General features: G+C 39.4%; 1 protein-coding gene across 7 annotated transcripts in view; it reads right to left on the reverse strand.

Moving 5' to 3' along the window:
• Positions 1-23,994, reverse strand: part of CNKSR2 (connector enhancer of kinase suppressor of Ras 2) — a 205,760-nt gene that overhangs the window by 13,199 nt on the left and 168,567 nt on the right. For 4 of the 7 annotated variants that reach the window (XM_015625107.3, XM_015625089.3, XM_015625098.3 and 1 more), the window contains one exon: positions 884-3,798. The exons of 2 other annotated variants lie outside the window; for them this stretch is intronic. In XM_015625107.3, coding sequence (XP_015480593.1) covers positions 3,749-3,798 — 50 coding nt within the window. In that variant the 3' untranslated portion in view covers positions 884-3,748. Of the gene's footprint in view, positions 1-883; positions 3,799-23,994 lie in introns of those variants that run through there. One more of the 7 variants, XM_015625080.2, reaches the window with a different exon arrangement.

Below are 23,994 nucleotides of genomic sequence, written 5' to 3' on the forward strand. Positions count from 1 at the left end.
ACCCAGCAACATTACTCACCAGTCAGAATCAAGCCACAGTCACGCTTGCACAACAGCAGTGCCTGTCAAGGTTTATGGGATTGATACCTGAACAGATGGGGGACATGTTCCTGGTGAGCAACACCCACCCAGAAAATGAACTTGATTTCAGGCTACACCCCAAGTTGCTTATTTGTATGAAAATGTAGCATCGAGAGCGAAGTTTCCCAAAAAGCATCACTAAGAAATTACAATCCTCCTTCCAATGGGAGAAACATTAGTGTGGGTAGTGGCCAGGTTAATTGAATCTCTGCCTCAGTTACCTCTGTAACTCACTGTGGTCTGCTGGGGAAGCACCTCCCAAGGTGTTTCTGAAAGGAGCCTGGAATACTTCCCAAAATGTTATCCCAGAAGATGTAATATTTATTCAGATATTCAGATTTATTATTGGATTTATAATTGCACATTATGATAGCTGCACTGATTAGATTCCAACCTAATTAAGCTGCACCCTGATTTACATCTTATTTATGCAGGGCACAGAACTGCCAATTATTAGGCACCCCCCCCATCAGCTGCTGAATGCCCATCACACCCATGGTCTGTAAGCACCACACAGAGGTCAAAGTGCCTTTAGAACAAAAGCTATTGCTGTGTCGAGAGAAATGCAGTAATTCCATGTGGCTTTTCTAGACATCACTCATGTCATCAGATGTCAGAATGAGCTTGTGAACACCTATGAACCTCAGTGTGAAGTGCTCTCAAAACTGGCATGAGGGTGGTCACAGCAGAAAGGTCCATTACCCACCCACAGGGCAGACTGTGTTTGCCGCAAAAGGAACAAGAGAAAGGAACTGAACGTCAGCCCTGACAGACGATGGTTACGCAAAAGCAAGACTGAAAATTTGCTGGCTTATTTCCTTTATTAAGCCCAAAATAACACCTTTAAAAAATCCTGACTTCATGAATAAATCAAATGCCTTCATTAAAGAAACATTTACTGCCATTTTCTACACTTTATTTTAAGGCATACAGAAAAATATTTAACAAATGTGTATGCAATTAAATGCCAGGGACTGCTAATTACAGTCCTTCTGAATGCCTCTGCAAAACAAAGATACTCAATACAATATGTTAAAAAGGGTGGGGAAAAGAAAGAGAGGAAGCTGAAGACAATCTAATAGGCATTAGTGCAGATATACACTGGCCTTTGGCAATGAGCAGCAAATAAGCCATCAGTGTAACCCCGAATGGCAGCCAAAGGACATTTTAGAGTCACATCCTTGCTTCTGCTTCTCTAATTCATTTCCAAAACATTTCACCTCTAACTAATTATGGAATTTAATGACAGAATGTAAAGGACTGGCTGGGGTTGCAGGCCATTCCAACAAGGCTTTAATCACATATCCTTCAGGTTGCAGAATCTTTATGTACTTAGCAGTGATTTATCATTCCTGGCAGAGGCAGGTACTTCAAAGGCAACCTTATATAAAAAATAAATTCTGCCTTTGCCAAGCATTGGAAAGAGCACTAAATTAAATTTTAAAATCAATTCCTACAGACAAACTCAGTGGGTTTGTCTATCTGGCCAACAGGCAAAAATTTATGACAGTACAATTTTGTAATCAATAATAGCAATACAGTGCATGTTTCTGATTGGAAAAAATTAAAGATGCCAAAAAAACATTGCTAAATATTTAGGCTGTTTTGTGACAGTCCCATTGAGCAGAAACATAAAACATGCATTTTGATGAATTTCCAACTAGTTTTTGTAATACTATACTTTTTATTTTTCAAAAAAGAATATTAAAACTATTATAAGCTTTGTCACCTGCTGTAAGGCAGAATGAAGTAATTTTATTCACTGCACATTTCCTGTTTGTGAGGCAAAAAAGCATAATTTACTTCTTTATAAAAGGGAAATATATATATAACTATATATATATAATTTTATTGGTATTAACATAATGCAATACCATACATTGAGCAAACAGAAAGAAAACATTTCAAAATACATTTTTTAAAAGTATCTCCCCGTAAGATAGTATGAAATATCAAGTAATTAGCATTAACATTATTACAATACACCCTTAGCCAAATATATTAAGGAAAATCCACATTCTAATCACAGAGATAGAGGCAAACATCAACCCATAGGGGACTCAGAACATAATGATCAATACAATATCTGAATCTACTTCGAGTGACATCCAGACAAATACTGGCCCCAAAACAGCCCTCTGGAGTCTGGGTGTTACACAGAGAATACTTTGTGCCTGCTTGGCCAGGCAGCATCACTCACATGTTTTAGTCCTAGAAGATAAAGAGGAACCGAAGAGTTTAACTGCAGAGTCTAATAAATCTCAGCGTGAGGTATCTTCTCCGTCACCATCCAAACGAGTGCCAGTGTACCCTCTGGGAATTCATTACAAACCAATAGATAAATGGAAGTCTCTGAAAGGTCTGTACATACCTCCACTTGACAGAATACACTTAGTTTAGCATGACACAGTAAGGAAACTTCCTTCACTAATGTGAAGCACGCTTAAATGACACGACTCTGTCTGGTTGGCCTGAATGGGATCACTGGAGTTCAGTACAAGCAATGGGAAATTACAGTTACCATGGCTGAATCCCTCTTTAATTCCTCGAGGTGTGCAGAACAAAACTGAGTGACATCAAAGCCCTTCCCCTGCCAAGACCCTCTTCCCCTTCTGTTCTCCCATGCGGGGGGCAGTATTTTCTGCAAATGTGCTCCATGTAGACTGGATCTGACTTTGTGCCTAGTCCCATTGTGGAAAGGGTGCATTCTTCAAAAGACTGGCCATGCCCTTTGACACCTTCCTGGAGGTCTCATATTCAGGCATGTGGTTGTCTATGCTTTAACAGGTCTGTTCTCTGTTATAAACATCAAAGTTATTCAAGAAGAACTGACTTTCTGAACGGAGGCCATTATGTTGCTTGCAAGAGGCTGAAGTTGAGTCTCCGTCGTGCCAATTCTCTAATGATAAGTTTATCAACCTTTGAGTCCAATCGGTTCAGTGCCAAGAGATGTGGTTCCCATTTGACATGGAGAGGTGCTATCAACTCTTGCAGTGTATTAGCCTAATATGATAAAGCAGTGATACAATATGTTGAAAGATCGGTGATGTGCCATTATTTCCATATCATATTAGTAAATTAGAAATACTATCATGCAAACAAGAGCAAATAGCAAATCTGGCATACAGTAGCAGCACTACAGAGCCTTTCTAATCTGCATGCAGCTATGCTCGTGAGGACAGAGACATGGCACTGTTCTGCTATTACACCTCACTCCATTAAAATATCCATCCCTGATGCAAAAGAGGTATTTAGGGCAGAAAGTTATATATTCTCTTTTCGTAGATATGTTTTTAAAAAGAACAGAACAAAGACCAATTAAAAAAACCCCAAACAACCCACAAATAAAACAAGAGAACAATACACATCCTAACCAACTTGGTTGGTTTTCTCCATGTTGAAGACACATTAGCTCATTTGGAAGCACTGGGAAAGGGTCACATAAATGAGGAGAATGGAAGCAAAGAATGTGCCCCAAATCCACCAAACGTGCTACAAACACAGAAAAATATCCTGGTGGCAACTTATGCGTGAACTAGAAAAAGAGGTGGCACAACACAATCTGGCTCCTTTCGTTCTCCTAGCTGACAGTCCAGCGTTGTGCAATGTTGGGTGAAGGATAAGATACAGAGCTAGGAGATCATGTGATTTTGCAACCACACTGACATTACACACTTCCATAAGCTAGGGCTTGAGAACTCGAGAATCTTTGTGGACCTGTGTTAGCAAAGAAAAGAGAAAGAGAGAGGTGGAATAAACAGCATACAGCTAAATTGTTCACTTAGAGTTTCTGTGTGGATATGCAGTCTCTGCACAGGCAGTTTTTCAAAAGCCTGGCTGCTCTCAGTGCATTCCCTATTCTAGTCCCTACTACCCTAAATTGTAATAAAAAAATGAAACTCCATGGATCTTAACATCCATTGCCATTTTGAATCCCAGATATGAAAAGCTGGGGGATGTTTTGTTGTTGAAATAAAGCAAAACACTTTGGGAAAGTGTTCAACTGTGCATAAGGTAAAGACATACAAACTGATTCCAATTTAACTGGTGAGATTTGTTTAACCCTGTTAAAGAGATTTTTTTTTTTTCAAAAGACAGGATGGAAAGGAAGGAAAATATCAAGCATTGCCAGTTTTATTCTTGAGCATATCACAAAAGGTCTGGAAAGCAGACAAGAAATGTTGTCTCAGGGACAGAAAACACAAGGTTAGAAAGAATCCCAGATGGAAACATTGATGCCATTTACTCCACACATGGCAGCAATTGGAAAATGAATTTCAGAGAGGCAGAGGGTGAGCAATGCTACACAGAACTCAAACCCAGTTCAGCCTCTTTTCTGTTGCTGAGATTTCCTGGGACTCTGTGCGTCAACAAGGAGAGGAGGAAGAAGAAGTGTGAGGAAAACAGTTTATATAACTAAATTCTAAGTATAGCAGTCAAGAGAAACTTTTACATAACCTATTGTTTAAAATAAAAAAAACAAAACATTTGATTCCACAACCAAAACAAAAAACACCCCAAAACCCAACCCCCGAAACCAAACCCCAAACCCCTGACAAACAAAAGGCCAAACCAGTACATTTCAGGACTCATGGGGTTGAGGAAAGGGAGACTTTGTAGAGTACAAAAGGGAATGTTTTTCAGATTTCATCCTGTTTTATACTACAAACAGTTGTAGCATTGAAAATAAGAGTCTTGGATTTATTTGGAAAAAGGCACTAAGTGAAAGAGGACACTGCTGCCTCATAGGTATCACTTCTGTAGCTTCAGGAGATCGTGTCATTTTAGGGTTGTTGTTCATATTACTTAATTACTAAGAATTCAGGAAGTTTGTTTCAAAGGTCAGGCTTTGGCAAAAGGAATGTCCCTTTTTGTGAAGCAAGGTGGCTGTGAAATAAAGGAGAGTTATTGAAGTTAAGGTAAGGGCATTGTCTAACAGATGTCAATACCCAGCTGAGGCTGGCTGGGACACGTCCTCTGTCTGTGGGAGAACTGTGCTACCTTCAACACATGGTGGGACAGGACTTGTGTTATGTACATAAAATTCAACTGAACTTTGCACTAGAAAACTAATTCTGAAAAAAACCTGCTAGTAAGACATACTTTTGTAAAGACTATTCAATAATATTGCTAAGGTTTGATTATTATATAAATTATCAAACACTGGTAATTTTTCACTATCCCAGTTTGGATTAGTCACTGGGCATGAACAGCCTTTCATTAACCTCTTAAGGTAAGTGGTAGCATATGTTGTCCTATTTATCTTAATGTGAATATAATTATCAGGCACTAGGGGGCTTTTCTAAATAGATTTTCAATATTACTTACTGATAGTAACTAAGCACTTATAAAATCTGCTTTTTAGTAGTAAAATTATTTTCCTTATCCCTACATAGCCCACATTTTTCATTCTGCATCACTAACATTAGCAAAATTATTTATGTAAAAAATCTCCAGCACACGGTTTTGTTTCTAATAAGGGTTTTAAAATTTGTTTTAAAGGAGAACAAATACAAATAACAAAGAACAAGTAACGTGCTTTTGGACGATACTTATCGACACTACAACTTATGAAATTCATGAGACTTGCAAACATTTTGAAAAATAAACCAACTGCCATTCACATACAAAAATGAATGTGACCCTGTGAGTACAGTGAAGTGAATTTACTGCATTTATCAACCAAATGATGTCTTCATTATGAGAAGAGTTTTATGGCAAAGGACTTCCCCAGAGTAGTTACAGACACAAAACTGCTGTAAACCTCTGCCTATTTCTTCAGGTGATGTGGTCATGTGGGATGTGAGGAATCTTGTATCTGAGCACGCCTGCAGCAGTAGGAGGTACTTCACCCATCTAAAGTGGTAGAGACAGAATGCAGTGGGGCTGGGATCAACCCACCAAGCAGGAGCAAAGGGATGCTCTCCATGCCTTTCCTGGCCAAGTGTCAAAAGCCAGTAAAAATGTAAGCAAAGAGAAGCAGAAAGTTCTCATGAGAGAAATATTTGAGAGTCACAATCAATAAGGTGTCAAAATGGCTCTCACACAAGAAATCCTAGGTAAGGAAAGGGGCACAGAAGGTGCCCTTTCTCTTTGAGCCTGACTGATAAATAAATTTTTAAGGAACACCAGCAGTCACTAATGAGAAGGTATAATGTTAGGGTTTTCACTTTGATGTGTTTTTTCGTAATAAGATGCACAAGATTTTACCACTCTCACTTAAGAGTACACTTTCCAATCAATCTTCACATTATATATTTTGCCTAAATACAGGACACCTGGTATTAGATGGTATGTTTATGACAACTTTTCAAAGAAAGGTTAGGTTGAATAATAGCAAGTTAATAAACTTACTTTTTAAATACATACTGAAGTTTTAGAAAATTTCAGAGTTTGCATCTATAGTGACCATCTGTAAACCTGTACCTGCCTTTTGAAGAGCTACCCCTTCCTTAGTTTTTATCCTATTTTGTGTATATATGTCTACATCTGTCTACATACTCAGGAGAGAAGAACTTTGGAAGCCCTTACCTACTATCTAGCCCAATAATGAAGTATATCTTATTATGCATTTTCCCCTAAAGGTAAATACTTTGCATGAGTGATTAGGCTCCAAACAAGAATGAATGTAAAGAACAACAGGAAAGAGAAAACCTTCCCCATGTGCCACACACTGTGACCTGGCAGGTTCTGCTAGAAGCCCACTGGCAGATACATCTTCCTCCTTACTAGGGAAATGGCTCAAGGCTCTTGGACACAGAGTCCTGGGGAGGAACACAGGAAGATCCACAAACTGTCTATTGCTCAAAAGTGGGAAGCTCCCACCACCTCCAGGTCTCAGACACATGCCATGCAGAGATGAAAAGGAGCTGGTAGAGAGCCTGGCAATGAGACTGCCTGAGGAAGGAGGGTTTTGGTGACACATCTGGTGCAGACCCTTACACTGTACTCCAAAGCAGTGCCTCTGCACATTATCCTGTGGGAAGCCAGTTTGGTACAGAAACAATAGCAGGAGTCACTCTGGGCTCCTCTGGAGATTGCAGTAAAGGACACCACAGCAAACAATTATAATACAGGAGTATTCTATCTGAAAATAGCAAGTTTCAGCTTTTCCAACATCACAATATAGGCTTTAGAGTCCCCCATGTCCTCACTGAGGAACACCAAGAGCACAAATGTTCTATGGGAATGCACCACGGTGTGGAACAGGGACAGGGAGGACAGATGGTGTTGTCAGCCCACGTACAACCTCCAGTGCCTGCTCCTCTAAAAGTGCTGCACTTGGTCCCATGAGAACAAGGCAGTGGAAATTACAGGGCTCTGATCAGCAGGCATTTTTCCTCCCACTAACCACAGTATTCCTAAATTGCAAATGTAACCCAGCTCTCCTATGCACTTCATGTACTACAGCTATTGCTAAATAACTTCTGTCTACCCAGTACTACAGAACTAAAAAAACTAAAATGTGGCACATTAAATTGCCAAATTACTAACTCTTACTATATTATTATAGTGTATTATATTATATTATTCCTAATTCTGCCCCTATTTTGTCCCTCCATATTTGATATATCTCATGGTTATTCTTAAGCTGTTCAGATGTCTAATATCTGCAAAACTCTCTCCTTCAGCTCATTTCCAGAGTCCTACACTGGAGTGACAGTTCACAGCTTCAAGATGGAGCAGTTTTAGTGTGATTGTGTCAGAAAATAAGGTTATTTTTCCAGAGTAGTTCATTTTGTAACCATTACAAAGTAACACAAAAAGCTTCTCCCAGACAAAGGAAGCCCTCTAATTTGGAACATAAACAGTGATACATAGTTGAATAACCATGTTCAGGAAAAAAAAGAGCAGCTGGCGGAACATCTCATAGTTTTATATACATTTAGAAGGCATAGGATGTAATCATAACTTTAGCATCCCACTGGGTAGTTTATGAATTCTGATAATGATATTAAATTTTCTGCATATAAGCACTCTAACTGCTAGACTACAGGGAGACTTAAGTTACATAAACCTACTGGGACAAAGCCTCACCCAGGAGAAGACTATGCTACATCCCAAAGACAAGCACATGAGGCACATATCTAATGGTGAGATTGCTTTCAATACAATTCTTAATACTACTGTAAGCTAAAATCAGCCAGGTTATGATTGTAATGGCACATAAAGCTCAATTTAATCTACCAAACCTCCTGCATTGTTTATTCTGAGAACTGCTTGAAAAGCCATGTCCTTGTTTCCTGACCATAAATCAGTAAATGTAGTTCCAGTCTATCACCCCATGAAAGAGTTAATGTACAACACAAAAATGGGAGCTGTGTTTCCAAAATAATGCTTTGGACATCAACCCTGAAAAAAAAGCAGTGTTGTAATTTTTGGCATAACAATGCATTACTTATCAACAAAATTATCAACAAATTTTTTAATAAGGAGTATTTAAGGAGAATTGGTCTTATTATTGTGACAAACTATTATGTGTATTACCTTTAAAATTAATTTTTCAAGCAGTGTATTTCTGGATATTTTTTTACATTAACTTGCTCAGGGCTTTAAAAGCAGACAGAAACATATGGAATTAATTATAGCACAACAAATTCAAATTTACACAAACAAATTTTTAACTTCAACCAGTAGGAGCCCCTTTGTTCAGAGAAGGCTTTAACAGCCATAATTGCTTTTTCTGGTGGTGCTTTCCATACTGACAACAAAAACACCAATATGCTGACAAAATCCCTGGTGTGACTAGATAACATCCAGCCAGACTGTCATGTTCCCACTGCCAGGCAACATCCAAGGGCAGAGGATGGAGATGCTGCCCCTGCCACAACTGCTGACAGCTGAAGGAACCAGGGATCCCTTCTCTGACTGTGTCAATAAAAGAGCCACAGATCACCTGAACACTGTAAGTTATTGATAGCATGCCATGTGCTTAAGGTAAAATGAACAGACTGAGAAAAAAGTGTTACTTTCTTTGTGCCACATTTGGCTGAAGTTTTTCAGCAGCTTTTGTACAGCCTCCAATGGGAATGGTGTCAAAACCTACTCAGTTGGGGAAAATTGGGGGGCAGATTGTTATTATTGTTTTATTAATATTGATCATGTTGAGATATTCTAATTTAATTTGGAGCTGACTGGAGGGGCACACACACAAAACATGGACTCTACTATTACTCTTCTGGCAAGGTCAACAAGTGAAATGTTGGCACCACTCCTGGCTGGTTGTGCTGCATTTAACAAAGGTATTTCCTTCTCCTCTCCTCATGTTCTAGCACGTGTTTCATCTGTCAAACCAACTTGCCTTGACTGTTCCCAGGCAACTATAATCATTCTGCTCCAACTCTATTTGTGACTCAGTCAGGTCTCTTTCAGGTTTGAGGAGGACCATATTTAGCAACAAAAATGCTATCAGACCTGAAACCCGCCCACATATCAACAACCTGAAATATACTGCACAAAATTAGCATATAAAGAAACTACTTTTAGAAGTCTTGCTTTTAATTAGCTTGGTTCCCATAAAAATAAGACAGGAATCACCTTTCTTATTCTAAACCAATGATTGAGGTGCTTTCTTGGTGTCTTGAAAGCCCATCAGACCAACACACAAATGACCTTGTTTTCCTGGAGGAAATAATCCTTACCTATTTGCAAATATAAAATGAAGAATTACTGATTAAATGTTTCACACCTGTTGGATGCTGAAGGCTGGTACTTTCATCTGGTAAATTTAAATTATCTCTTATGAGAATAATTATATAAAAAGCTTGCAGCTCGCACTGAAAGGTTTTATGCAAGGTACTCTTCTGACAGGCCAAACATTGCTATATTGTTTTCTAAGAATTCCTTGCATATTTTTAATGTGTGAGAGCTGTTTTCAGAGGGGATCCAACTTTTTCATAAAAAGTGTATCTTAAGCCTATCATATTCCAAACAATGCTATCACTAGTGTAATATGAGAAAATCAGGGGTTGCACAGGGATTTCATTACACTAAAGATTCCTGTTACAGGAGTCAAATGCTGAAACATCAGAAGCTTCCGACTATATTAACTTTAAAGATAATAACAAATAGCAAAATTTAAATTTTTACAAATCCCTGAATATGCTAGACTGGATGAGATACAGCATGCATACCATCTCTTGAAGCCTGCTGAGACAGTACTTCTGCATGCCCTTTAGGAGGGGAAAAACCAGCAAAGTAATCAAGGGAGTATTTTGTCGTATCCCCTTATGTGTTCAAGCTCCCGGTTAAATACTCTTTCCGAAAACCACAGGGCTGCCATTCATGAAAATGGATGGCAAAAGGGATTTGCCAGACTGGCCAGGTACTAGACAAAGCTGAAGGATGCTGTGCCAGGGTTTCATGATGCTGAGCTGCCCAGCCATGCAGGAGTCCTTAGCACTCCTTCCCACCCTTTCTGAAATTCAGGCACCCACCAAAGACCTTCCTGACGAGAGGACGTGGTGCACCCAGTGGTTTTCAAGGAAAGATCCTGATAAAGTTCTTAGTCAACTGGTGATAATCAGTAAGGAGGTAAATACACACTTCCATCAGTTGTTAGTCTTCCACTAATTCCTCCACCCATTCAGGAGGTTTTTACCGTCAATAACCTTTACGCAAAGGTACAGAGACATTGGTGTGAAAATTACTTCTCTTTAGCCTCTTCCTTCCTAATTCATCCCCAAACATCTCCAAAACACACAAACTGCCCCTGTCACGCTGTTTGGTGAAGTGTAGCTGCCATACTTCTGTATGACAGCATTGTTTCACAGAAAAAATTAATCCTCACTGAACGTATTATAGCACCAATATGTGATTCCGGGCCCTGATTCTCCTCTCCTGCACATCTGACTCCTTCCCAGTGTGGAAGGGTAGAGCCCAGAGACCTGCTGTCCTCCTGGAGTGATGGAGCAGTGCACAGGGCCCACAGGTACCAATCTCCCCATTCCTAAGGTAGGTCAAGCTCCTCTACCGGTAGAAACCACTGGAGTTGTGTTGGAGATGGTCACTTTTCAAAGCCTTTTGAGCTGTTAAAAGTGATGTTCTTAGAATGTGCATGACTACTTGCTCACTTCTGCTACCTCATCCAGGTCTTTTGATCACAACAAGGGACAAATACTTTTAGTTTACTCAAAGTTAGCAATATCCAGGAAAAAAGAAGTCTTATTAGTGAGAGCAGCTGTTCCCCAAAGGGCTGCTCCAGTTCTGGAAGCAGCTGGGCAGCAGGAGAATGGCTGGTTTGAGATGATGGCTGATCAGGCTGAGGCAAGGAAGAGGAGTTGGAGAAAGGCAGGTGCTGGGTGGGAGGGAGCACCCACTGCAGCTCCACGGCTGACACCTGACCCTGGCATTGCTGTAGCAATCTGCTGGCAGGTGGGGACACATTTCAGACAGAATTAGCTTTACAAGAAACCTCTTGGCTGGGTAATGATGTGGAGGGTTTAGCTTGCTCCCAGTGACAGCCTCCAGCAGTGCCAGTCCCCAGAGCTGCTGCACACTCAGCCCTTGGTCCTGCAACAGCAGCAGAAAGGGCATTGAGAAGCTCAAATTAAAAAATCCCTTACTGTCACCACAGCTGGTGACTATTGTATACAAGGGAATCTAAAACACCCTGAGATGCTGGGGGAAGAGTTACCTGTAAAAACAGGCACCATTTGGAAAATGGCAGGTAAGAGTGCCCTTCCCTCAGCGGATGGTAAGCCAAAGGATGCTTGTAAGGAGGGGTTTCTGCTGTCCAGACATGCATGAGCAAGGCTCCCCTGGACAAGCTGTAGCATGACCCAGAGCTGTTATGCAGGGATATACTCCCAGCAATTTGCTACACACTCCCGCTCTGGTTTGCTTAAGTGCTTTCCACCAAAATATCACCACTAAACAAAGAAAATATTACCATCTCTACAGCCTGAAAACACTAACTATCATGTAGCTGAGCTCTGTTCTTATCCCATAACAGCAACCTCCCTCCCTTCTATGCATTTCTCAAGCTGCTCAGTTAGCTATTGTCCTCTGCTATTTTCTTCAGAAGCTATATTGTCTTTTTCACTTTCCTCTCCTCTGCAGTCTTGTACATGAATAACCATTACACGTCTCTTTTCATGCATCACCCACATCAACACCAAACCCTTTTCTTTTTTCCCTAGCAGGCAGAAACATACCAAACAGTTCCCTTTAGTTCTCTTCTTAGATTGCTTGGATGGTTAAAAATGTCAAATCAGCTTCTACAAAAACATAGAACTAGGGAGGTTTGGCTTCTACCTACATATAAATACAGAAAGTAGTGGAGATAAAGCAGAAACAAAAAAAGAAAGAGACTCATTTGTGACTTCTCACCTCTAAAAGCAGTACTGAAATAGGCAGAGAAGGGCTGATAGGATTATTGTTGTGCAAAAGGATTTTCCTGCAAGGAATGCATGGTCTAGGGCTAATCAAGACTTCTCCCCTATAAAGAAGGGGATGGAACAGAAACCTGTATAATTATAAGGACATAAATTCTGAGAAAAGGTAGGTAATTGCCTCTTCAAGTAACAGAAACATCTGAAAGTTTGTGTGCTAGGTTTAAAACTAACTAGAAGAGATGCTTGTCTCTCTAAGCCTGGAATTAAAATGTGCAACTCCTTACTGCCACATGACAGAGCTCAAAGTACACTGGAGTTCAAAATGGATAAAACTTTTTTGTGGAAGAATGATCCATTGAGGGTTACAAGCAAGATACCTTTAACTCTCCCTAGAAGTAAGTTTTTAGGCATGTTAAAGGCAGGCTAACAGGGTTAGCTGGGATACAGGGCTCACTTCTCTTTGGTACAATCACTTGTTCTTGCATGTGACTTTAAAACTCAAATAACTCAATCTGAGATCTGATACAGAACTAGACAAATTATTGTTTTCAACAATTTTTGCTATGCTCACATCTGCTGTGCAGAATGGAAATGTCAGATTGCAAGATTAAACAATAAAAGGCTCAGTGAATTTTTAATTTTGCAAGGATTTGTCTTTTTCAGAAGAATGTAGACATCCCTCTTAAAGAAGTTGTGTATCTAGTGTTAGTAAGTGCATTAATTTCCCACTATAATGCCAGCCATCAGCACAACTGGCTATTCCAAAGAGTTACAGAGTAACTAAAAAGTTCAGTGTATATTATTTGATGTATCTATTCAACACTTCTATGGAAAAATAAGATTTTTTTAATTTTCTATGAAAAATACAGGTGAAGGTAGGAACAGGCAAGAATTTATTTGTTCTGGTTATGTATCTGGTAACACAACAGCTGGTGACAAAAAAACCTGTTGGTGACCATGGTTTACACACCTCTTAGAGAACTATAAAATACAGCAAGAGCACAGTCAGCTAAAGCTGAAGATGTTTAAAACAACCCCTTAGCAGAAACCTTGGGGGGATTTCAGAACTGGAAATCACAGCTAGCAGTCTAAGTTCAGAGAACCATCTCCCCTGCTCAACTTGGAACTACCACAACCACTGTCCTTGGAAGGAGGAAACAGATGTTAGTAAAACCCAGGAGGACCAGAGATGAAGACTTGGCTGTATACTTTTGGTCATTAATAACTAAATAACTAAGTGCTAAAGATGAGCAACACCAGACCAGAAAAATTCAAAACATACAAGGACAAAATAAAGAAACAGCCTCATGAATCTGTCTTATTTTAAAACATTTACTCTACTTCCATACAGTACAACTGAACAAGTCATCTGAAGGAAAACTCTCAGCTAGTACTTTCAGAAGACAAAAGCTACAGGGCCAAAAATAACTTGCCCCAACTAATTATGGACATTGATACTACAGGATTTTCAGCTTAATAAAGAAATCATGCCTGAGTCTCCTCCTTGGAAGACAACTTGGGCTGAGAAATATTTCAATGCACTGGAATGATCAATGTAAAGAATGTGGCCCCAGCATAAAATCCATCCACGTAGCTCACCTGGGCTTAAACTGCTAAACTGCATAAATCTTTGAAATAAAGTCTAAAGCACCATGGGTGCATTTACAGTAGGTTATGCTGTAAGAGAAATGTGACACTGTAGAAACAAAATACTTCTAAAACAAGTTTTCTAACTGGGGAAAAATTTATAACACCATCATCCTCATTTGTGGTATGGAGAATTAGAGGCTGGGATTTTCATTTCAAAAACCAATCACAACTTAATTAAACTCATTCCATAGTTTATCCTAACCATTACAGATTTATGCCCTATTTCTAGTCTACTTTTTTCTTCCATCTCACCCCACTCAATTCTGCAATCTCCTCCCCAGCTATCTCCTACCATAATGTTTCCAGTTTTCAAGTACTACAGATCAAACCGCACAAACTGTTTCTTTTCTTTTTCAAGAAAAGAGGTAAATTAAGCCTCCACCACCTTGGGGGTGTGTGCTTTCCTTTGTTCAGTGGGTTACTCTCAGCAACCTCCTACTCCCCATCATTCCAAGGAACAGTGATAGTCAAAAATGCACACAGCCTTCTGACAGCCTTGTCAGAAAAGCCAAATCCATGTAGAATATAAAATCTCACCCCTCCACACCTGTTTTCCTCCAAGTAGAAACTACAGGTGCCACAGGTACTGGCTGCTCAGGGCCATCCCTCCATATTCTACCTCCACTAAATTTCTCAAATAATGAAATCCATAAAGATCCAAGTGCTATTTTCAAAACTGAAGAGTCTAATTTTTACTTCAAGGGCCCTTGATGCTCTCCTATAAATCCCATATTCCTCTTTAGTCACAACACACACAACTTTAGGAAAATGGTCTTTTGGGATGGGACAGGCCATGAAGAAGGTGGCTTAATTCTGAGTTGTACATTAACTGTAAAAGCCATTTCCAAACTGTGAGTCTTCAAGGCAATCATTTTTGTAACTTTATGAAAACACTCATTCTTCCTTCCACCTGCCAACAACAGTTCAGAAATAATTATACCAAAAAATTCAGCTATCCTTTAAACAAGTATTGCCAGGAAAGTTAAGAGTTAAAGTTAAAGTTAACACATCTTTTTCCCCTCTTCTTTTACTACAGAGACATTTTACAGGTATTTTACAGATTGTGCAAGGCTCTCATAAAACAAATTTTCTCAATTTCTTAGAGTTTGCATAGACACAAGGACAGCCCACTTATTCTGTAAGATTCATGAAAGCTGCTATAAGATGTCATCTGCTGGCAGAATTTGTGAACTCAAGGTTAAAACATAAAGTGAGCAGAGAACTTAGAAACTACTGATTTATTAATCCATGATTCACTAATGTCTAAAGTGCATTTGTGTTTGTTGGGTCTTCTTTTTTTTAGATTTTATTTTTAATCCACACTCTCACCATTTCATAAACCATATTTAATTTTCAGTGTCTTGGGATAAAAAAGTTTTGGTATGGTTAAATTAGTTACTAAATAGTTCATTAATAAGTATTTATAGCCCCTAAAATAATCACATGAAATTTTTGAGGATACATTAAGAAACAGGATATTAAATACAGTGACACTGGAGAAGGTAAGCAGAAAAATGTAAAAAATGTAATAATTTAGTCTTGGATAGTTTCAGTTTGGAGTGTAAAATTTAAATGAAATTTTCTCCAGGCTCTTCACACAGCCAGGAGTAAATAAATAAAAAGTCTCTCTTTGGTCTTCTAAAGAAATGGAAACCAGAAACTCCAGTTGTCTTTAAAGACATTACGATAAAGTTAGAAACATAAAAGTTTTGCTCTAAAATTATGTACCTGCACTTAGCTTGATTTAAAAAAAAAAAAGAAAGTCTTGAGAAGAACTTTTTCTTTTAATTAAAAGTATAAAATAAATCACAGGACACATTCTAGCAGGGAGGAAAGAAACAGGAACTCCCAGAATAATCAGCTTAAAGTATTTTATAGATTTAGTATGATTTTTAGATTGGATTTCAAGTGTGCACATTAGCAAAGCAAAAAAATCTCACTTTAATGCCAAGTGCAGAAGCTATTGGAAATACTGTTACGCAGACTCTAAACCAGATTTTACCATTTTTATTACAGGAAAACACTCTCTAATTCTCTATGCCTCATATTCTCAAAACCATCTCTCAAGTATTCCAAAAAGACCACTTTGCAGATGTAGGAAACCCCACTAACAGGGGATTCTGGCATCACCAAGCCCCTGGGTACCACACCAGGAGCTGTTCCTGGAGCCTCCCCAATCCATCCCTCCTCACTTGAAATCTGAGCTGCTTTTAACCTGGAACTAAAAGCACAGAGATCCCCAGTGGAGTTTTCTTACTCTCATTAATGATGCTGGGTAAAGTCTTGAGGGTAAACTTCCTGCCTTTGCTCCATCCCTGAATTTACAAGCAGGAGAAATCTCCTAAGTGAGGCTTCCTTCATATTGCTTCCTCCTTGCGGCCTGTAAATCATCCCATGATTAAATGAACGTTTCAAAAACTGGCTGAATGATGGTTTAAATTGAAGTTTTTTGGCAGCCTCTCTCCCCACTCTCGGATGGTGATAACAACTCAAATACTTTTAAAGAAATCAGTGGTGGTATTTTATATTCCAAAAGCCCAAAGTTTACTCTTCTGGAATCCAGAAAAGAAGAATTAATGAGCTGATATTACTTTGTGCCAGCAGTACTCAAAATGCAAAGCCAGAAAGCAAAAATCCTACTTAAAATACAGCCATTTTCTTCATGTAAATACAGTAAGATCCTACAGAGAACTTATTTCATGCCTTTTTCATCAAATCATGGTATTTAATAGCATCACACTAGTACAAGGATGCTGGACTGTTAACCATCATCATCAGATTCCAAAATTTGCAAATTTGGAGCACGAAAGGAGACAAAACATTTATTTTCTTGTTTTTGAACTGTATGTTTTAAAAACAAAGCTAGGAACCTATTTTATTAATAATGAATGAGAACTACAAAATTGCCTGATTGCAGGGCTGCTTTTTCGTTTGTTTGTTTGTTTGTTAGTACTGTATTATCACATTTGTTTCAAAAGAACTGGAAATTCTTAATGTTAAAAAGCATCACAAGATCTTACAAATTAAACACACATGGCTACTATAAACTCTGTGTATTAAATACTTCTGAGGGATGGATGGAATCCCAAGTGACAGAAGAATGAGCCTTCTGCTCCCCACTTATCTCCAGGTAACATCTTCCTTGGCATTCAGATGTCTGTGACACAGGGAATCATCTTTTTCCTCTAGAGGTTCAGCTCTCAGAAGTGAACAACATTGGCCACCTTCCCTTATCCAAGGTGTCCTCTGATAGCCAAAGCCAAGGAAGAGAGCACGGAGGAGACACCAGAGGCTCACTGCTAAAGGGAGGGGCTGCACAATGTGGGGCTCCCCTGAGGCTGCTCTGCACCCAGAAACAGTCCCAGATGGCAATCATAGTCTAAACAGTGCAAGAGAATAGACTTTTTTCAAATCCACAGGCACCAAAGCGTGAGGAAACATCTCCTAGACTGCTGGAGGACAGTCACAGAGCTGGAATGATCTGTGGGGGGATGAAATCCCTTGCCAGGTTTTATATAATAATAGGTAAATGCTATGGCAGCAAACACAGAGCCTGGCAAACACCAGGTTAGTCTGCAAGGGACTTTTTTTGTTTGTATTTTATTTTATTTTATTTTATTTTATTTTATTTTATTTTATTTTATTTTATTTTATTTTATTTTTTTATTTTATTTTATTTTATTTTATTATTTTATTTTTTTAACCTAGTCAGGCTTTTAGTTCTACAAAATGTCACACGTATTTGTTGGTTGTTTTTAGCCCAATTAATTTGACATTTTAATTCAGCTGAGGCTTTTATTAACATGAGCTACTTAATGTGGATAGGTAAGAGGCCCAGAAAAAAATCAGAACAACCACAGTTAGAAAAACAACTATTAAGGCAGAAAACCATCTGGGACACTGTACAGCCCCAAGTGAAATATGAAGTACAGTATTTCCAAACAGATGCTTATCACAATATAGAGCATAAAACAGCCAGGACAGAGCAACCTTCCTGGTTCTCAACCAGATGTGCTGCACCCAGCTCGGGCACTGCCATGGCAGAGGGGATGGGAGTCAGCTGGGAAAACCCAGGGAAGCTCAGCAAGAGGAGTCAGAGGCCTAGGAAACACTAAGTATAGGAAAAACTAAACCAACCTTCACAACAACCTTTCAGCTCAGAAGAAGGGCTGCAGTAATGCAGCAGTCAGTTTTCTGTGCCATAAGGGAATAGAAATACTGGCCTTAAATTGCAGAGGGAACAATTCCAATATTCATTAGCAGAAAAAAATAATTAAAATTATTCCTCTCCAAAACAGCAAAGAGAAAAAACACTGTCTGTAGGGAATGAAGAATGCCCACCACCAGGGGTGTTCAAGATTTGGAAGGTATGGCAGTTCCAGATTTAGACAGCAGAGGTACAATGGATAATCTTCCAAATAATTTCCAGCTGCCTGGCCCCAAGACATGCACATCACACTTACAGCTTTGCCAGAGTCTTTGCAGGGACCAAGATTTTAACCTATATAGACTGCCCTCTTGCACTGGAAAGGTTTAGGAAGCCTTTAGGAGATTAGGATGCCAAAAACTAAGCATCTAGTGCCATTTTAGCTGTCCAGGGTTATCCAAGGAAGTTGCATAGGGCTGGAAGATTAGCCATGAAATCTGTGACTCTCTGGAGCAGCAAACAGTGACTACAAGAAAAGGCAGCCAGAAAGCCAGGCTTTATTATGTTAGGATAATTCACAAAAAAATCTTCCTACAACATTGATTGCATAGACCTCCATGAAAATATTAAATTGAAAAATTCTGAGCACTTCTTTAAAAAATATTAGATTAAACTGAACCGCTTTGTTAGAAATGTGGCTTGTCTAGAGTCTTCTGTCCAGCAAAAAAAATTTTGGCAGGATGCTGGCTCTTTGCACTGAAGTCTTTACTACTGCATCCCACTTCCCATGATGAACATTAATTAAACAAGAACGCATGTTCACATAGTGATCCTCCAGACATTCAGCATGGTTGTAATTTAATAAAACCATCTCCCTCCCATGTCTTTCCAAGCACTACTGACTCAAGTTCACCCTTGTTTTAATGAGTGCCTTGAAAGAACACGAGAGCCACACACAACAGATGGTACCACCTGGAGATGTAATGAATGCATTTAGAAAAGACTTTAGTACTCTCTGCTCCCCTAGTCCTACTGGTACTATGCCATCATCTTCTGACTTAACTGCCATTGATTATAGAAAGGGTTTCATCTTTTTTTAGCTTTGAAAATTTAAAATTATACATTTCAAAAGAACAATCTCATGTAAATGATAGGTAGCTAACTTTTTAAATGGCAGATTTCTGTTTCCTTTGTATTTAGAAACCTTCAGATTAGGCCAAGTCCCTGCTGTATCTCAAAAAGGAACTATCCCAGTTCTGTTAGAACCCCAGTGAGAAATGGCTTCGTCATGGAAAAATTTCAATTTAATTCCAGTAGTCAAATCTAAGAATGTCTTTAAAACTATTTTCAGTAGGTTCCAGTGAGAAGGTTTATATAAATGATTAAAAAAATGTATGTTTTTCATGTTTGAAATCAAAATGACTGTAATTTTAAATTTCAGGACAGGAAAACCCTAGTTTCAATGGAAAATTATGGGTTAATGAAAAAAAAAATAAAAAAAGTTGGGTTTTCCCTTTTCATCAATAAAGTAATTTCAAAAAAAGCTACATATATTAATTTAGGAAAATTGACTATAGCCTCAGAATTGAAAGCACATTTAGAACTGAGGGAGTGGAAACAGCAAGCACAAAAAAAGGCTTTTTTAATATTGCTACCAAAACTTTTCTGGCCAACAAAATGGGAAGGAACAGCAGTGGGGTGAACAGAGAGCCCTAGAGGACTTGGACTGTCCTCCTCTGTTGTTTGTGAAGTGTTTTCCCATTTCTGAGTGACCTTTTCCCAAGGAGAGCATCTCTGCAGCCAGACTCAGGGCAAGAGCAGAGACAGAGCTTGCTGACACCATGAAGTGGAAAAATTAAACGTAAAATAGACTGGTTACACAACAACTGGCAAGAGAATTAATGCAGAACATAAAAAAGCTGCACCAGAAATATATTCTCACATTTACAGATTCATGGTTTCACCACCCAGCACGAAGGGGTCTCTGGTAAGGAGTAGCATAGCTCTATTGACAGTCCCAACTTAGTGACAGAATTGAGGAAACTTAGCAAGAAGAGCAATTTGGAAGACTGGCCATGTAAGAAATTCTCTTGTGAACTTCTCTTGCATATAAAAAAGACAATTTAATCCATATATTTCAGGCAAAAGCAGATGACCTTTATTGGCAATGACACTCAAAGCTATTAAAACCAAAAGAAAAGTAGGAATTCATCTCTCCTTTGCATTTTTAGCAGCATGGGCAGTGGAAATCAAATAAAATTTTAAATGTGGCAACAAGATATTTGTGGGCAAAATGCATCTATATGTATAAACACTAACAAGCATAAAATAAAACTATTCTTATTTTTGTTGACAGCCCATATTGTTTTCTGAATTGCTACTCAGTAAATGATTCAATACTTGGCTTTTAAACACCGCAGGCAATTTTTTCCCCTTGAACTGAAATTTAAAATCAGGATATAGAGGTTTTGTATCCCATCATTTTTGTTTAGAATACAAACTCACTTCTGCAGTGGAGTTGCTTTTGCATATGAGAATTGAAAAAGCTTTATTTAATAAATTTTAAATTTTAATTAAATAACATGTTCAGAAATGAACATACCTACACCTAGCTGTTTATCTAAGGTAGTCATACTTTTGAACATAATTAGGCAGCATTTTTAGGTAAGTTCCATCTGAGTTACCAGCAAAAACAGTGCCTTGGTGGCAATGGGACAAGTAGACAAGTAGACAAGTAGAGAATGCTAATGGTCTTTAGCAAATGCCCAGTCAGGTGCCACAGGAAGGCTCAAGTGGGAATTAGGAATAAAAAAACAGATCACAAAAACAAAGCCCAGAAAAAGTAGACATTTCATTAACCTACCCCAGTGTCTGAGCAGTGTCTGGGCTGTGTTGCCCAGAAGGATGTTAGGCAAAAAAACACAAACCCCAACTTGGCAAATGCTCTTGGTTGTACAGGACTGATAGTGGTGTCAGAATAACACCCTCTTTCATGTCCCAGAGGGTGCTGCACTTTGTGCTATTCACCAGTTTCATATGGAATACCTCTAATGTGAAACATGACCTCAATTTCTCATAGCTTGCTTATTTAAGACACTCCTGAGCTTTAATTCCAGAGGGGAAGATACAGTATCTTACCTCTTCCTCCCTTGCCTCTCAGTGAGGATAAAACTAGCTGGTCAGACCACAGGACACCTCTAACGATGCCCTGTCTAAGACAGAAAGAGGCTGTCAGAAAAGCAAAATGCCCTATTAATTTCAGCCACACATCTCATAAACTCCAGTGTGCACAGTCCAGGCTTTACGTGTTATTCGTCCTGACTCACACATTTCACTGTTGCCTAAAACCTGCCAAAGAGAAGACACTCTACCTAAAATCCAGAGAAGTAAAACCTAGAAGTGTATACAGGGTACTACTTCATAGCATAGTGCTTAATTAGCAAGCATTGATCCCTCTAAGACAAACCATTTGCACCGTGCATTACAGCCCCCTCATTAAACAGAGGGAAGCCTCCCTAGACCTGTATTTTGGAATTTCAAATACCTGAACTTATTCAGAGTATATTTTTTACTAGCACTAATTCCTCCTTGAACGCAAATGCTGCCTAGGACGACACCTTCTTGGGCACAATGCATGATACTTGCTGCTAGTCATGGAAGTCCTTAGCTCCTCTGTCCTATTTTGTGAAAGCACCGCCACCTTCAATTTCATTTCTGTACCTAGGAAGTTGCAACATGGGAGAAATTGTTCTCAGTTTCCCTTATTCTCTTGCTGCTTTGTATTTTTTATTGGGGAAAAAAAAGAAGAAAACCTCTCAGGCTTGGTACCTCAGCACAGTCATTTGATACCTCTTGCAGTGACCAGCCCTCCCTGACATAAAGGTGAGCTTTCCTGAAACCCCTCACAGGGACATCTGTCAGAGCTGTGAAATGCCAACAGTAGCTCCTGCTCTAGCCTTTGACAAGTGTTTTCAGTAGTTTAGGATTAAAAGGCCAGTTTCAGAGACTGGAGCATGAGGCTGTTGTGTTCCTCTGAGGCAGCATTCACAAGACTCTGTGGGACAAACCATGGGATGCCATGGGATGTTGCAAACCTGCACAAGAGCTTGTAGTGATGGATCAAGGTGCCAGGCAATACCTGTGAGTTTACCCAGCCTTCAGAAGCACTGTGAAATCTTTTAAAGGTGACAGAAGTCACAGGAGGAAGATTGTAGCATCTTGTAAACACTCTGGAGGGTGAAACCAATGCAGCTAGCAAGCGGCTCTCAGCCATTAACTGCCCCAGAAGGGCAGCCAGTAATTTATTAAAATTTATGTAAGACTTTGTTACCATTTTCCATGCTATACAAAAGGTACTCCAAAATTACGACGATGGGGTAGCAACAAAAAAAATCCTTAAACACATGTCAGGAAGAACTGCAGTATTGAGAGTGCAGGAAGAGGCCTGAAAACTTGCAGAACGAAGAAGCAAGAAACAACACAGAAAGAAATGGGGTTTAACACTGTGAAGACAGCCTAGGTAATTTCTTCCTGCTGCAAATACCTTTTCAAACTCAAACACAGACATCAATGCTTTTCTGTCCATGTTTCCTGAATAAATTCTATGGAGCCAGCACAGTGGAAAGCTCCCTTGCACACTCTTGCAGGTCCCAGGTGTGAGTTCCCTGGGAAGTGTGCCAGCATTGCCCAGGCAATCCTGCAGCACATGGAGGCAGCAGCAGAGCTCCTCTCCCAGCAGCCTCCATGCAGATGAGAGCACCTGAGACTACCACAGAAACTGCTGTTCTTCAAAGACTTTTTCAGGGAGTATGCAAAAAAAGGTGCTGGTTCTGCAGTTAAGTTGATGGGATCAACCGCCGGCTACACTCTGCAGAGAGCTAGTGATGTACTTCTTTTAGATGCTGACACCCTAGTAATGCACAAACCAGAGAAGTCTTTGAAAGTGAAGGAACCACCACCAAAGAAAATTTCAAAAAATAAAGCAAAAAATGAAACAAGCTTTCCTGGGACAAAACCTGGAATTACTCTCTCTAGAAGTGTTCTTTGCATGAAGTGGCAAAACCTGTTGAAACACAGAGTGCAGACAGAGGTGGGGCCAGAGGGGAAGGGGTGATGGTGCCATGATACACTGCTGTCCCCTTCTATTACCTCCCACTAATAGAAAACAAACCTCAAAAGGCCCAACTTTTCCTTCACAACTCAATCACAGAAATGCAAACTCTGTGCCACAGCCTCCATCCTGCTCTCCGCGTGCAGGCTGCCCCTGAACAGCACAGCAAGGGGCGTGTTTGGTGCCACAGCTCTGACCGTGGCTTGCCAATTGCACAGTCAGAAGCAAACACATGGAAAATCTCAAATATCCCACAAGAGAACCCTCTTTGATTACAAAGCAAGAGACTTGACAAGATGGTGTCAATATGGAACATCTAAATGATTTACACAACAGTCATTTGGGAAATAAAACAATCAATTAAGGATTAGCAGCACAATGTTAATGTGATATAACAGGACAAAAAAGAAGCAGCTGAACACACAACAAACTTAGGTTCTGACAGATAAACATAGGAAAGGACAACCCACATCTTCAATTTACCATATATATCTAGGCATTGTAGCAGAGTTGATACACAGAACTATTTGCAGGGTCAGTAAAGTCCTGCAATATATCTATTTAAGACATAAAGTGGTGACTGACTGAGAGAATATGTTTAATTGTTGCAAATCAGCATAGTTTTAGTAGAAAGTCAACAGAACTATGTTAAATTATAGCAGCTGGGGACA

Source organism: Parus major, chromosome 1 (assembly GCF_001522545.3).
Source record: "Parus major isolate Abel chromosome 1, Parus_major1.1, whole genome shotgun sequence".
NCBI lineage: Eukaryota > Metazoa > Chordata > Aves > Passeriformes > Paridae > Parus > Parus major.